Source organism: Macrotis lagotis, chromosome 1, assembly GCF_037893015.1.
Source record: "Macrotis lagotis isolate mMagLag1 chromosome 1, bilby.v1.9.chrom.fasta, whole genome shotgun sequence".
Classification (NCBI taxonomy): Eukaryota; Metazoa; Chordata; class Mammalia; order Peramelemorphia; family Peramelidae; genus Macrotis; species Macrotis lagotis.
In genome coordinates this window covers 289,585,919-289,602,959 of record NC_133658.1, presented here as the reverse complement: position 1 = coordinate 289,602,959, position 17,041 = coordinate 289,585,919, and the positions used below count along the sequence as shown (strand labels likewise).

Sequence of the window (17,041 nt, the reverse complement as noted above, 5' to 3'; positions counted from 1 at the left end):
TGTCTTTGTTCACTTAGGCATTATTCTATAATGGTTTTAGGGTCATAGAATCATAAATCTAGAACTGGAAGAGATCTTAGCAGCTATTTGTTCAAGCCCATCATTTTATAGATAAAGAACCAGGAGCAGGGGCAGGTAGGTGCTGTAGTGGATAGGACATCAGCCCTGGAGTCAGGAGGAGTCAGGAGGACCTGACACCTAATAATTACCTAGTTATGTGACCTTGAACAAGTCACTTAATCCCACTGCTCTGCAAAAACTAAAAAAAAAAAAAAGAACCAGGCACAGAGAAATTAAAAAGACTTATCCAACATCACAGATAGAAAGTGAAGAGGTAAGATTCAATTCCAAGACCTCAGACTCTGAATCCAGGACTCTTTCCATTTTACCATGCTAATTCCTTATAAGTTTTTTTATTTCCTCTAACTTATTGGACTCATGCTTTACAGTATTCCATTATATTGATATATCATAATTTAACACATAATTCTCCTATTGTTAGACATTTAGACTATTTTTTTCAGTTTCTTTATTTGCTTTTCAATTATATATATATATATATATATATATAATATTGCTTTGAGGGTTTTTTTTTTTTAACAAATTGCTTTTTAAAAAATGACTCTTTAAGGGTATATTTCCAATGACTGGGTAGAAGGATGTGTTATTTTTATAACTTACTACACATTGCCAGATTGTTCCCTAAAAAGATTCTGCAAGTTTGCAAATTCACCAGTAATGAATAGATGGACTTGTTTCTCCACAGTTTCTTATTTATCTTCATAGTATTACTGGGGGGTGGGTGGGGAAGCAGGTAATATTACCTCTGCTGTCCAGAAAGGACAACTGTGTCTCAGAGAGGCTAAATGCCTTATTTCAAAATAAACTAGACATCAGTGGAGTAACATGAATAAGGATGAAAGAAAATGCAATTTCTCTGAGTAGGCTGCCAAGAAAATAATAATTCACATTTATGTGATTCTTTAAGGTATATAAAATGTTTCCCTCATAACAATCTTATGAAATAGATGAGGAAGTATAATTATTATCATCCCTATTTCACAGATGAAGAAATTAAGGCTCAAAATTAAGTGATTTGCCCAGTCACACATCTGGGACTTGAAACCAAGTCTTCTGACTCAGTCCAGTACTTTCTGCTGTCTCCTTTCGTGTTTCTCTGAGCCAACTGACATTGAGATAGTCTGACTTTTCGATGAAGTTCGTGTTTGCTGTTTTCCCTGGACTCCTGCTAACATAGCTCTTACTCTATCTTCCAGAGAAGTATATGGAGTTTGACTTGAACAATGAAGGAGAAATTGGTAAGTCAATTCATTAAGGACTAAGCAGGCTGGGAAATTGTGAAGGTGGGTGAGGGAGAGAGAAGGTGGGAAGGGAAATAGATGCATATAAGGAGTATACCCAAGGGTGTTGGGTAAGAGTCCACACTGAGCTATCCTATGGGTACGATTGTGAGAGAATCATAAAATTAGAGGGAAAAGTGACTTCATTAACCAACTCATTCAACTGATGTCTGACAAGTGGCATCCAGCCTCTACTTGAAAACATTTTTTTTAGTTGAATTAAGCCCTTTATTTAATGTTAAAAATATTTAGTTGAATTAAGCCCTTTATTTAATGTTAAAAATATTAATCAAACAGACCAAAACCCATGTCATCATCAGACTCCTCGGATTCTTCTTTTTTTGCTTCTTCTTCTTTCTTCTTCTCCTCAGCTGGGGTAGCTGCACTAGCAGGAGCAGCACCTCCAGCAAGGGCAGCACCACCAGCTGCTGGGGCAGGTCCACCAACTCCTACATTGCAGATGAGACTTCCAATACTGACATTAGACAGAGCCTTTGCAAATAATCCAGGCCAGAATGGTTCAACATTCACACCTGCTGCTTTAATGAGAGCGTTAATTTTATCTTCTGTGACCGTGACCGTAACTTCGTCCTTGTGAAGGATGAGGGCGGAGTAGATGCAGGCGAGCCATTTCGGGGGATGGAGGAGACTTGTTTGTAATGGTGCTAGTGGCCAGCTGAAGTGGAGTCACCTCAACACAGCCTTAGCTTCCAAAGAAGAACCGAGCACCTTACAGACAACTGAGGAGAGGGCTACTTGAAAACATTTAAGGAGCATAGGAACCCAGTATCTCAGACAGAAGATCATTCCATTTTAGATAACTCAACACTTTGTAAAGTTTTCCTGATATCAAAGCTACATTTACATTTTGTAACTTTTCTTCCTTCCTCCATTCATACCATTTCAAAAGAAGTTCTAGCCTCCAGGAAGCATTTCAGGGTTTTTTCCAGTTCCAAACTGGAGCTGATTGATTGCCACTGAAGCCAAGTCTAGCATTTTCCATCACTGATACCCTTCCCTTCTTATTCCATTTCTTCTAAAATCTATATTTCCATACTCAGCAGTTTGCCTGAAATTTTAGATCTGAGAGGGAACTATAGAGAATGAAGGCTATTGAATGGTTATCTTAGCAGCAGACAAGGAGAAAACTTTAGCTTCCTGTTCTCATACAGTTTCCCTCAATTTTCTTTTTAAATAATCAAACAGGGGAAGCTAGGCAATATAATGGATAGAACACTGACCCTGGAGTCAGGAGGACCTGAGTTCAAATTTGGATTCAGACATTTTATTAGCTGTGTGACCCTGGGAAAGTCACTAAATCCCAATTACCTCCCCTGAAAAAAATAGACATACTTAAAATGTTTTAGAAAATTAAACACTTGCGCACAGTAGATAGAGAATAGGCCTTGGTCTCAGAATGTCTTGCTTCTGACACAAACTAACTATGGCCCCCTGGACAACCCTCCATGCCAATTAGCTTGTAAACTGTAGACCATTAGACTTCCTGGGAAAATTCTAGAATAGATCATTAACGAGTTGATTGGCAATTACCTAGAAATGGAAGCTATGATTACAAATATGACTTCATCAAGAACAGATCATGCCAGACTAAATGATCTCCTGTTTATTCTGTATATAACTTGCTTTGTCACTATTTATTTGTTGTCTCTCCCATTAGACTGTAAGCTCTTTGAAGGCAGAGACTATCCATTACCTCTCTTTGAATCCTCTGTGTACTTAATAAATATTTATTGATCAATTGATTAGATATCTAGTACAGTGAATGTAAAATTAGGTTCCAAAAGGACCTTGAGGAATGAATAACTCTGAAAAGAGATCTGGGAAGAATTTTAATGCAAATGCAGGCTAATAAGAGTCAGTGCAATACTGGGCTGAGTTATGAGGGTCCTGGTTTCCAGTAATAGGAAGGTATACTTTCTTCTCATTAGAGTCCATAAGAAGTATTGTGTTTAATTCCAGGAATCACGGGTTAAGAAGCATCTAGAAGGCAAAGGCCTTGAGGATGCTATAGGAGGATCAGGTGAAGGAACTGGGTGTGTTTGTCTTTGAGAAGAAAAAAAAACCTAAGGGAGACATAAGAGCTGTCTTCAAGGATCTGAAGAGCTACTTAGAGATGGGACTAGATTTGTTCTGATTGGCCCACTGGGCAAAACCAAGAGCAATGGTTGAATATCTTGAAAGGAGGAAAAATTTCAGCTCATCGTCAAGGAAAAACTTGTTAATGGCTAGACATGTCCAAAAGTGAACTGGGCTACCTAGCCTGGCATGGAAAAGCCATGACCTTGTTTTTGGAAGTCTTCAAGACAGGGCTGGATGACCACTTGATAGGAAGTTACAGTAAGGATTCCTTTCATATATGGACTGAACTAGGTGGCTTCTAAGATCCTGACCAATTCCCAAAGTCTTTCATTCAGTGAAGTTGCGAAGCAGATGTTGATATACATTAGTTAAGAGAATTCCCTTGCTGAGAATTCACCATACTGATGAAATCACAGGTCCTGACCTATACACACACACACACACACACACACACACACACACACACACACACACATATATGCATATTCATGAAATGTGAAATATGTATTTTGAGAAGGGTAATATGGCATTTTTCCATTCATTTTTTGATACAAAGCTAGGGAGGCAAAGTGCCACCAATGTCCCTTTATAAAGTGAAAAAGTAGGAAGTTAAGGGGTAGAGAAAGGGCTGATCTTTTGAAAAAGTAAATACTTGAAAATAAATTATTTCTGGGGTGGCTAGGTGGCACAGTGGATAAAGCATCGGCCCTGGAGTTAGGAGTACCTGGGTTCAAATCTGGTCTCAGACACTTAATTAATTACCTAGCTGTGTGGCCTTGGACAAGCCACTTAACCCCATTTGCCTTGCAAAAACCTAAAAATAAATAAATAATGAATTCTTTCTCATATAGGATGACTCTGAGAGGTAGAAAGATTAAGATTACTAATTGAAATTAGTGATATAAAAATCAAAATATATCAATAAAATTTTAAGTTGAAAATTTTGAGAGAGAATCCTGAGCCACTGTTTCTATTTCCAAAACCTTGGAACTCGCCTGGCAATTTCCTCCCATAACTGCTAATAAGGCATTGTTTTCAAAGAGAGCAAGGGTGGTGGAGGGGAAAGGGGTTGGAGATGGGGTGAGGTTCTGTCCAAAGCACCAACTCCACAAGGGGTGGGGGTTCTTTGCCTGTGTGTGTGCCTTCTTTGTTTTTCTTGCATTTTTTTCTTGTTTGTTTTCCTGCTCTGCGTGGTATTTTTGGCATCTCAGTTCCTCCCAGCTGGGGAGGTGGCCCTTCACTTCCCCATGGGGGTGGGGGGAGACATTGTGAGGAACTGGCACCTGCTGTTCTGCTGAATTGCATCAAGTACAAGTCAACTTGCCAACTTGCTGCTCCCACTATTATGAAGTTAAGAAAGAAGCTGCAACCAAGAGAGACCTGGTTCTACTGCAGGAAGTGGGTTAACAGCAAGCACAAATGATCCCTACTGCAACTTCCTACCTACTACATCAGCAAGCACCTCCTGGATCCCAAGACCCTGTGCTCTGCTGTGGGGATGGAAAGACCCAGTCTCAGCCTGTGAAGAATTTATGTTTTAATAGGAACTTAGGTATTCACAGATAAGTATCAATCAATCAAATAGCCAGCATTTATCAAGAATTTTCAGTGTGCCACACACTATGTCCTAAAGGCACTGGGAATTTATATCTATGTTGTATTTTTATTTATTTTATTAAACACTTCCCACTTTTTAATCTGGCTTGAACCATATAGAGAGCAGCCTTGGGTTTGATACTTGTGGGCCTCAGACCAACCTTGTTGTCTTTCAGAAGAAGAAATGACAAGAAGAGAAGAGGAAAATGTGTATTCTACACCAGTCATCTTCCTTGCAAATATAGCCTGTCCAAGTTCAGTAAATTTACTTTTTCCCCTGGCAGACCTGATGTCCTTGAAAAGGATGATGGAGAAGTTAGGTGTCCCAAAGACCCATCTGGAGATGAAGAAAATAATCTCTGAGGTGACAGGTGGAGTCAGTGATACCATCTCCTACCGGGACTTCGTGAATATGATGCTTGGGAAACGTTCAGCTGTCCTCAAGCTGTGAGTAGCACTCCCCAAATCCACTTCCCCAAATCTCTAAAACCAAAGCCATTCTGTGCCAGCATATATCCTAACTTGGGACTTTTTGTTCATCCCCAGCCCTGGTACTACTCTCCCTGCTCTTCTGCCTCTGCCCTCACCTCTGAACTGAATATCCACCCAATGCAGTCCCTAGTTTCTCTTCCTTAGAGAGGTGTAATATGGTTATTTGGAGACATCATAGAATGGAAGAATGTCATCTCTGAGAGAATCTTAGAGATTATTTACTTCAACTCCCATCTTATAGAGGAGTAATCAAGTCAGGGGAAGCAACTTATCCAAGAATTTAGTAAGAGAGTTGGGATGAGAATCCCATGAGATAGTGCTTTCAAAACCTTAATACCCTTTCAAACTTCTAGAAATTTTCATACATGATAGAAATGGGAATTACTATAATTTAAGCATTTTGACACCCAAGTACTGACCCTATCTATTTAAATTTATATTTGAGAGGTAGTATGGCATATGGGCAGCTATGTGACACAGTGGTTAAAGTGCCAGGCCTGCAGTCAGGAAGATTCAAATTTTTGAGTTCAAATCTGACTTCAGCTTTGTGATTCAGGGCAAATCATGTAACCCTGTTTGCCTCAGTTTTTTCATCTGTAAAATGAGTTTCTTTGCTAAGAAAACCCTAATTAGGGTTACAAAGAGTCAGACACAACTGAAGATGACTGAACAACAGCAACAACAACAAAACATCATGGTGAATAGGGTGCTGGTCTAGGAGTCATAAAGACCTGGGTTCAAAATCCTGCTTCAGATGTTTAATAGATATATAACCAATCTCTTGGAGTCTCAGTTTCCTTATTTGTAAAATAGAATTGTACTAGAGGACTTCTAGAGTCTCTTCCCATTCAGATATTATACTCTTCCCACTCATGTCATGACCTTTTCTCTCTCCCAGACTCTCACTCATTTCATAGGCAGAGCAATGATTCTACTCAGTTCTCAAAGGTTGCCTTAGTTCCTGTAGAGAACAAGAATTGGACTTTCCTTAAAAAACAAAAAAACAACAATCAAAAAACCACCCTATAATCCTTTTAGTAAAATTGCTATTCCTGAAATGATCATTGCCAATTTTAGTTTCTTTAAATCTGTGCAAAATAGCAAAGGCTGGAAACTGCCAATTCTTTTTATTAGCAGAAGGTAGTAATTTAAGTCCCTCTGACTCCTACCATCTCAGTGCCTCCCTGCCCTTCACTTAAGCAGCCCCAGGCTGTGCTGGGCTGAACCAGACATGGGTTGTTCCTAGTCTCATGATCACTAGAAGTCAAGAACCAGAGCCAGAGATTTCATTCCCCACAGACCAGTGACTCTTAAAGGTGTGCAGTGTACTTTGAAGCTTGCTAGGTGGTCCATGAAATGTATACTATGCCTGAATACCTCAGGAATTTCATGGAATTCAACTAGCATGCCCCAACTAGGAATCTCCCAGAAATTGCATTATCCCCATTTTAAAGAAGAATCTTGACACTGGGAAGGGTTCAAGGGATCACATGTCTAATACATGCTTAAGGTGGGGTTTGAACCCAGGTTTTCCTACTCCCAACTTCAATGTTCTATCATGAAAACTAGTGATCAGTTCTGCTCCTCCAAAACCTAGCCATGTGAGGATGAGTTGCTTAACCACTTTGAGTCTCAATTTATTCCCCCGTAAAATGGGAGTAATTCCTTCATAAGGTTGTTGTTATGAGTTCATATGTAAAAGTTTTTGTAACTAAAAGGCATGTTCCTAATACAAGGAAGATTTATACCAACCTAATCCAGTTTTTCTTTTCTCCCTCTTCCCCATCTTCAACAGAGTCATGATGTTTGAAGGAAAAGCCAACGAGAGTGCCCCCAAGCCAGTTGGCCCTCCTCCTGAGAGGGACATTGCCAGTCTGCCCTGAAAGTCCCTGCTCTGCCTGCCTGCCTTCCTCCCCAGCCAGCTCTCAGCTGGTATTCTTGTGTCTCCTTTTCTTGTTTGTTCTTTAATGCTTTGTGTTTTTGTTTGCTCCTTGGTTTTTCTTTTTTTTTTACATTAGAAAGTTTAGTGATTTTTTTTTTAAGGCACAAACTAATCTGCCTTAGGGGAGTTAGAAATGGGAGGAATCCAGTGCCTTTGGTCCCTCCCTTCTTTTGCAGAAGGGCTCATCTGACCTGAGATGAATGTTGGGATATCACTGTCAAACCAAATAGCCATCCTTGGAGACCACTATTTCCTTTCTACCTTGAGGTCTCTGGGTGAGATTAGGTGCACTCCATAGTGAGGTAAGGGATTTAGATTTAGAACCTGTATATATCTTCCCACTTCTGCTAGAAGTTTTGGGGATGATCTGAGCCAGAATTTCACTTTACCTGCCTTTTAATGTCCCCATCAGGAATCTGGCTTCCTGATGAAATAAATGCTTTCTCCATGGATAGCATGCTAGAAGCCCAGGAGCCTAGGCAAAACAGCTGACAACCACTAAGGTTTTCCCCATTTGCCTGGGATTCTGGCTGCCCCTAGCCCTCTCTGCCTTCTAGAGCTCCTGCCAGTCATCATTTTCATTTGGGATGATCCAGGTCTTCTGTAATCTTTTGTTAGCTTTAAGTCCCAACTGCTATCATCATGAGTGAAGGAAAGTAAAGGTGCTGAAATCAAGTTACCAGATTGAGAAAGGAGGAGGGTATGGAAGAAAGAACTAAAAAGTTGGACCCAACGGAGTCTCACCAGAAAGTTACCTTTGGGATTTTGCTCTCTGGAAGTGAATACCTCCAGGAGTCAATAATGACCCTGAGTGGAATAGCATGCTATTGGACCAGACTGAATGCTGTCTCTTCTAGGGACAAAAAAGATGAGAGGACTTTTGGAGGTCTTTCTTCTAACTCCAAAGATGTGTGTACCATAGGGAAACAACACAGTCTCAGTCCCATGTCAAGGGAACATCTTGAAAACAGTATCAGAGGCGTGTGGGGAACTGAGAAATCCCAAGACCAAAATTTACATCTGACTCTCTATGAAGAATTAGCATTGGAACCCTGGGGGAGAGGAGGGAGTCCTTGTGGCCATGACCTGACTGGTTTTTTTTTTACTCTCTGCAGAAAATTTTAATGCTTCTTGATAGCAAAGGTCTAGTGTCCTGAAGACCTTATCTGACCTTTGTTTTTAAATTGTCCCTCTGGTTTCTCTGAGCGGGATATCTGTGATGTATCCCTAAGGTATCATATTATAGAAACAGAAAGTTAGAGCTAAAAGGGATTTTTGGAACATGGAATATTAGAACTGGAGATCCTCTAGTTCAACCTCCATGTTAGTCATGATTGAGACTAGAACTGTTTTTTTGTGAAAGAAAAGGAGAGAGAGAGGTAGCCAGAAAGAAAGTCTAGGTATATGCTCTGTATAAATCCCATCCTAGGGGAAGATGACTGGGCTTTCCATCTTACTCCAGACCTCTCTGTCTCCTGCCAACTTAAGCTTCAGCAAGAGAAACCTTTGAAACTTTTGTAGGAAATTGCAAGTTTAGTCTCTTGATCCATGGTTAACAGGCAGTGCCCTTAAGTCTGAGCTGCCTGGCCTTGTGGGGGGCCCCGAAAACGTGTCAGTTTGGCCTATAGAAGGAACTTAATATATATAGAATTGACCCACCATAAGCAGCATGACAGGATGGCTATCTGAACTCCAGAGTAGCAGGTAATCTTGGAATGCCAGCATGGATGTCTTTACCAAGAAAGGCATAACTAGAGTTCTGTAGAAAAAGTAACAAAGATGGACTCTGCTACTAGCTAGATCCCCTTTGGTGTAGTGAAAGTGGATATGTGTTCCTGGATTATTTGGTGTTAAAACCAGCTCTGGGAGGGAAAGGAAGATAAAAATGTAAGTAGTCATATTTATGAATATGAAAAGTGTCCCCCATTCTGAGTAGGGTTTGGCCTGTGTTGTGCCTTACTCCAGTCTTAATTGTGATGGATGCTGCTGAGCAAAGAACTTTCTGAATTAGTTTGGAGGTAGGGTGATTAAGCTGAGAGAGAGAGAGACATGCCATTGTTGTATGTGAGCCTACCTGATCCTGATCCTGACAGGTTCAGGAGCAAGGAAACCTTTTTGGCTATGAGGTTGAATTTTGGCTAAGTAGCTGCCACTTTGTGCAGACATGGTTGAAATTTAACCTTTGAAGTATTACTTATAAATTCCACCCTTATTATTATTTCCTTAAGACAACCAACAGAGCTAGCAGTTGACTAGAAATATTGCCCCTTCTTCCTTCCCCCCCATCTCCTTTAAATTGTTGTCTCTTTCCCTGGGATGTGCTTTAGGCAAGATGAAGTCTGTTTTGGCATCCCAATCAGATACATTGAAAATGATTCTCCCTTAGAAGTAAAGAAAGAAAGAAGGAGCTGGGCTTCTTTCAGCGGGTTCTGTGGCTTTCTATGACCCCAGGAAAGCCCTGGGGATCTTTTCCTTCTACTTTCTCCAAGAAATGGGAGCAAATGAATTGCTCACAAGCTCTGAGAAGAGCAGAGGAGTCAGAGAAGGAATTCATACTCTTTGAAAGGGGTCATCTCTGATAAAATCCATCACTTTCCTTCTCCACGGCTCTTTGAGACTCAGAACATGTTGGAATTGCCTCTCACAAAGAGCCATTTGTGTGAAGGGTGATACCTTGGATGGATCTGAAGAGCTGCCCCTTGCCTCTGGGGCTCACCTTTCCTGCCTTGGACTTATAAGCTCTGAACTTTCATATCCTGACTTTTAACTTTCGAAAGACCAAGTCTGATCAAGTTATAACTCAACTAGATTCTGCCAAGGGCTTGGAACCTTTCCTGTGACTGAAAAAAATGAGTTCACCAGAACTGAGCAAAGTGTTTGTATGTCTGGGGAGGGGAGAGTACTGGGGAGGGTGGTTCACTTCTATAGACTGAAAATAAAATGGACAAAATGGTCATTGACTTGTTCATTTTTGAACCTCTGGGCCCACTGACAATGGGCTTTGGTTATATGCCCTGATGCAGTTTTACAACTGAAGTCTTGCCCATCTGGAGTTGCCTCAACACCCTGTGTCTTTGGATTGAGAGACCCCAACCATGTTCACCACATTGCCATTTCAACTCACTCTCTAGATCTCACCAACAACATTGATGCACCTTTCCCTTCTACAACAATTCTGTGAGGTAGGATATATAAATGTGCTCATTAAGGAAACAGAAGATCATCAAGATGAAATGAGAATTGCTCATGTTCATATTCAGTTCAAATACACAAACATTTACAAAGTAGTGTGACTGAGCTAGGAGTTGAGAATTCTTTTTTTGTACCAATGAACTGAGTGTGTGGAGTCACTGAGATGAAAATTTCACCCTTGCAATTCAACAACTCTTCCCTAAAATAAGTATTAAAAAGTTAACTGGGTCACTGAGAACTTTAGTGATTTGTTAGTGGTCACATATCTACATATGACAAAGGCAGGATTGAAATCCAGGTCTTGGGGAAGCTAGATAGAGCAGTAGCTAGAGCACCAGCCCTTGAGTCAGGATGACCTAAGTTCAAATTTGGCCTCAGACACTTACTAATTACTTAGCTGTGTGGCCCTGGGAAAGTCACTTAACCCCATTGCTATAAATAAAAATTTGACTATGAAAGATTATGGTATAGTGTAAAGGCATGTAAGGTTGTTCATAAGTATTAGAAATAGGATTCCAACCTAGGTATCCTAATTTCAAGTCCTGGGTGCTCTCTACTATCATCACAATGCCTCTCATATAAACATAAAAAAAAAAATACAAACATAACATAAAGTCTTTCCTCTACCTCTCTCCTCAAACTTTCATGCACCCTTAGCAGTAGGACAGATCAAGGGGAAATAGTTATGATTTTGAATAGTTTTGATCCTCTAATTCACATTAAGATGTTAATCATTAATAAAGTCTTAATGTGTTACCCTCTTTAGTCAGAGGCAGTTTGGTGGCACAGAGCAAAGAGTACTGGCCCTGGAGTCAGAGAGATCTGAATAAAATATATATTTTACTTGCTATGTGATCTTGGGCAAGTTACTTAAGCTTTATTTGCCTCAGTTTCTACATGAAAACTCTAAAATGGAGTTAATAAAACCTACCTGGTGGGTTTGTTCTGAAGATTAAATGAAGTAATATTTGTTAAAAGTGCTTAGCACAGTGACCTGGCAATAGATATTATGTAAATGCTTTTCACATTTTTCTTTCCTTTGGTTTAACCAGATTTTGATTGAAAATCATATTTAAAGGCATTAATCTCTTATAAAGTTCTACATTAACTAGTAGCCTCAGCCTTTAACACTGATGGTCATTCTCTCCTTGATACTCTTGATAATATTCTCTCCTGATTCTCCTCCTACCCATCTGACCTCTCCTCTGTCTCCTTTGCTGGATCCTCTTTCAGATCATGTCTTCTTACAGCTCCCCCCCACCCCACTCAAATCCAGTTCATGTGCTTGGTCATGTACTTGTCATGGCATTACCTCCCTGATGTCATTTGAGAATGAAGGACAAATATCTTCAGCATCTGTCCTGAGCATGATTTTTCTGGATACCATTCTCTCCTGTTTTTCCTCTTACCCATCTGACTTCACCTTCTCTGCCTCCTTTTCTGGATCCTCCTTCAAATCATGCTTTCTAACTGAAGGTGTTGCTCAGGGTTGTCTTGACTCTGATTTTCTTTTCCTGCTATACTACTTCAATATGTGACTTCATTGGCTGTCATAGATTTAATTATCATCTCCAAGCTGATGATTCTCAAATACACTATCCTACCCCAAACTCTCTGCTGACCCCCAATGTCATGTCTCCAAATGCCTTTCAGCTATCTTAAACTAAGAGGGGAAGTAGATATCCTAAATTAAGTATGTCCAAAATAGAACATATTATCTTTCTCCTTAAGACCTTCCTCCTACCTTCTCTATTATCGTGTAGGGCAACACCATCTAAGTAAATGTCTGAGGTCGGATTTGAACTCAGGTCTTCCAGGTTTCAGGGTTAGTGTTCTATCCATTGCCACTTCAGTGCTTACAGAGTGCTTAGCACATAGTAAAAGTAACAAATGTTTATTGATTGGCTGATTGAGACCAAGAGGTAGAAGAGAAAGGTGGCCTCAAGGGCAAAACTAGGAACAACGAGTGAAAGTTGGAGTGAAGTGGAACTTCCTTAACTTCTTTAACTTAACAGAGCTGTCCAGAAGTGGAATGGGCTGCTTTGAAAAGCAGACTTCCAAGCCTGGATAGCCTCAAGTGGAAGCTACTATAAAAAAATTCTTATTCTGGTATGCGCTAATGGTCCTTTGAGATCCCATGCAAATGTGAAATTCTGTCCTTCTGAGATATCTTCCATGGTCTCTCAACTGACACCATACTCTGACTATTGACCAGTCTCCTGGCTGGTAGGCTTGCCTTTTCTAAGTCACCCTCTACCCCAGTCTTACATAGTATATTAAGAAGATTAATCTTTCTAATATATTCCTCTAATAATGCATTCTCAAAAATCTTCAAGGATTCTTTTTTTTTTGCAAGGCAGTGGGGTTAAGTGGCTTGCCCAAGGCCACACAGCTAGGTAATTATTAAGTGTCTGAGACCGGATTTGAACCCAGGTACTCCTGACTCCAAGGCCTGTGCTTTATCCACTATGCCATCTAGCCGCCCCAATCTTCAAGGATTCTTTACTGCTCACAGAATAAAGTATTCACAGAATTTTAGAGCTAGAAAGACTACTTAGAGATCATTTAGACCAGGAATTCTTAACTTTTGGCAATCTGGTGAAGTCTATGAACCCTTTCTCAGAGGAATGTTTTTAAAATAAAATACAAAGTATTACATAAAGGAAACCAAAAAATAAAGATATATTTTTTTCCCAATCAAGTTCACATCCACCAGCATCCCCCAATCTATCCAGTGATCCCTTGGCTGTCTATAGTTCTTAGGTTAAGAACTCCTAATTATATCCAACCCTTTCATTTTTCAGAAGGAAAACCAATGGCAAAGGAAGTTAATTGACTTGTCTGATATTAAAAGTTCTCCACAATCTAATTCTTTCCATCATATCTACAAGTACCCCTATCTGCACAAAGACAAAACTAGTCAACTTGTTATCCTTCAACCTTGCTTTGTACTTTGTACACCCTTATTATGCTTACATGGTTCCCCCTCACTTAAATTAGCCTTTCTCCCTTTCTTCCTGCCCACTTCCAACCTTATGGAAACTCAAATCAAGGTCCAGTTTCAATATTCCCTAATTCCTCTTCCAAATCCAATCCATCCCTACTCCCAAACATACTCCTTATCCAAAGATATACTCATTATTTCACTATTGTTCAAAACCTTGCAAAGGTTGCTGGCTTCTACATTCAAATTCAGTTTTATATTCAATGTCATCTACAAGCTAGAGTTTTAACTCTTATTTTCTTTTACCTACTCTATTGCTCAGTCAAGAATAGACTATTTGCCCCAGCTAGGGGCAAACTAGGTGGTACAGTGGATAGAGCACTGGTCTTGAGAGTCAGGAGGATGGGAATTCTAATCTGTGCTAGCTGTGTGAGCTTGGGCAAGTCAATTGACTCTGATTGCCTCACATCGGGGCCATCTCCAGTAGTCCTGATTCATTTCTGGCCACTGGGCGCAGATGACTCTGAAGGAAAAAGTGAGGCTGGTGACTTATACCCACCCCCTCACTTTACATTGGCATCACCTATCTGATGTCATGTCCTTCTTTGAGTACAAAGGATAAATACTGTCATCAATACTGTCATCACTTGGCCCAGTATGTTGGGTGCAGTGGAAAAAGTACTGGTTTTGTATTTAAAAGACCAGGGTTCTAAGCCCAAAATTGCTGCTTTCAACCATGTGACCTTGGGAATGACAACCTTTTTAAGACTGAGTATTTTCTATTGGAAAATTAAGGTGTTAGGATGCATGACTTTTAAGGCCCTGGATGGGAGCTAGGTATTAAAGTAGGTAGAGTGTTAGGACTGGAGTCAGGGAAGATTCATCTTCAAACATTGTGTGACAAGTTATTTGCCTTGGTTTTCTCCTTTGTAAAATGATCTGGAGAAGAAAATGATGAACTACTCCATTATCTTTACTAAGAAAACTCCCAAATGGAATAATGAAGACAAGACTTGAAAAAGGCTACTCAACAATAAGAACTATAAAGATCTGAACACAACCTCTGCCTTTCTCTATCATTGCCTAAATCTTGTCTCATTTGAAACAAGAAAATTTACGTAAATGATTTTGCAAATTTTGAGGTTCTAAAGAATGTCAGTTGTTAATTTTATTCCTAATTCCCAGTCTTTAAAATCCAGCTCAGGACTTCCGGCCAAGATGGCAGAGTGAAGACAGGCACAGTTCTAAAGTCTCCTGATCTTTCCCCATCTATCATATGAAAAAACCTCTTAACAGAAATCCGATCCACAAAACCCAGAAAGAAAAGCCAGGAGAAAGAACATCTACCTCAAGATTTGTCTCTGACAGCAGCACATTGGCCAAATTTGGGCCGGTGAGTCTGGGCCCAGAGGGCAGTTCATCCCCAGATCAGCCAGATTAGCAGCTGAAGTGGAGCCAGGAGTCTAAGGGCCCAAGAGCTGGACCTGCTGGATCAGCAGTGGGGCTAGACAGCAGAGGCTTGAGTCAACTAAGGAGCAGAGGCACTAGGGTTGGAGCTGTCCCTCTGGAGCTTGCCAAAAGGGTGGGGGGGGGGGGAGGAGAGTTCCGGTGCAGGAGAGCTGCAGACTCCATCCCTGGGCTCCTCTGGTCTGAGGAACTCTGAGTCCATGCCTCCATTACAGCTGAGGCCTCTTCCCAGAACAAACATTTGCAGACTAATTCTGCCTCAGACCCAGGTGTGTGAGCAGAAGAATCAGCACAGCTCACAATCTCAAGGCATGACCTCAGGCTAGAGTAAAGTCCACCATTGATTGAAGGCAAAAGAATGCAATAGCTCCAACTCCTCCCTACAAGCAAAGGGAGAAGGCCTCAATCAAGGTCACAGACACTCCAGAGAAAGCAACCAGCACCTCCTACTGGCCAGCCAGAGAAATTGCATTCAGTGAGTAAAGCCTTTAGCGATCCCAAGCCCCTGTGAACCAACCCCTCCCCAACTCAAGGTCTTAGCAAAATGAAGAAGGGTCAGCAGAAAGGTGGATCCATAGAAAAATTATTGGAAGAGAAAGACCCTAACTCAGAAAGACCTGGAACATCTGAGGAGAGTACGATCTGGTCTTCAGCACAGAAAGACTTCCTTGAAGAAATAAGGAAGGAGCTTAAAAATCAACTGGAAAATTTGGGAGAGACAATTAATACCTTGCAACAAGAAAACAAATCCTTAGAAAATACAACTGGACAATTACAAAATGAGAATAATTCTCTCAGATCCTCAATTGGGCAAATGCAAAAAGAAAATAATTCTCTCAAAACCTCAATTGGTCAAATGGAAAGCTCTTTCAAAAGTAGAACTGACCAATTGGAAAAGGAGTTGCAAAAGGTTAATGAAGATAACTCCTCCCTAAAAAAAAAATGGAGTCTGCAGAAACTAATGACTCCATGAGACAGCAAGAGCCAGTTAAACAAAATCAAATAATAGAAAAAATAGAAGAAAATGTAAAATACCTCATCAACAAAACCACTGACCTTGAGAATAGATCAAAGAGGGGCAACCTGAGAATTATAGGACTTCCTGAAAACACTGAAGAGAAAGAAAGCCTGGACTTAATATTACAGGATCTAGTAATGGAAAACTGCCCTGATATCATGGAACTGGAGGGCAAAGTAGTTATTGAAAGAATACATCGATCCCCTCCAGAAAAAGATCCTAAAATGAAAACACCAAGGAATGTTGTGGCCAAATTCTAGAACTATCAGATAAAAGAGAAAATGCTACAAGCAGCCAGAAAGAAACAATTTAAATATCAAGGAGCCACAGTAAGGATCACTCAGGACCTGGCTGCATCAACATTAAGGGATCCAAGGGCCTGGAATGAGATATTTTGAAGAGCAAGGGAGCTTGGAATGCAGCCAACAATCTACTATCCCGCAAAGCTGAGCCTTCTCTTCCAGGGAAAAAGATAGACAGTTAATGAAATGGAAGATTTCTAAAAATTCCTGATGAAAAGACCAAAGTTAAATAGAAAATTTGGACATCAAACAGGAGGTTCAAGAGACACATGAAAAGGTAAAAGAAGGGGGGGGGGTGGTAAAAGGGAAAAACTGCTATCCAGTAAGTTGAAACTGGCTATATCCCAGCATGGGGAAAAAGATTCTCATGAATCTTGAGAATTGTAACTCTAACAGAGAGAATATACCTAGCCAGAAATGATGGACATTCATGATCTATCCATGAGACTGCTATCTAACGGGATATAACTGGCTTTAACCCCACTTGGGAGAAAGACTCTAATAACTCTCAAGAATTTTAACTCTATTAGATATAATATATTTAACTATAAGTGACAGATAATCAGAATTTTCTATGACTCAGAATGATCTAAAAAAAAACACTACCTCCTTAAAAAGGGGGACAGG

At 40.3% G+C, this 17,041-nt stretch overlaps 1 protein-coding gene and 1 pseudogene across 3 annotated transcripts in view; one reads left to right on the top strand and one right to left on the bottom strand.

Annotated features, from left to right (window-relative positions):
• Positions 1–10,465, top strand: part of AIF1L (allograft inflammatory factor 1 like) — a 30,281-nt gene extending 19,816 nt beyond the window's left edge. For 2 of the 3 annotated variants that reach the window (XM_074210900.1, XM_074210902.1), the window contains 3 exons: positions 1,278–1,319; positions 5,342–5,504; positions 7,345–10,465. In XM_074210900.1, coding sequence (XP_074067001.1) covers positions 1,278–1,319; positions 5,342–5,504; positions 7,345–7,432 — 293 coding nt within the window. In that variant the 3' untranslated portion in view covers positions 7,433–10,465. Of the gene's footprint in view, positions 1–1,277; positions 1,320–4,544; positions 5,014–5,341; positions 5,505–7,344 lie in introns of those variants that run through there. The other variant, XM_074210901.1, reaches the window with a different exon arrangement.
• Positions 1,647–4,766, bottom strand: LOC141505437 (large ribosomal subunit protein P1 pseudogene; annotated as a pseudogene).
• Positions 10,466–17,041: the final 6,576 nt, after the last annotated feature.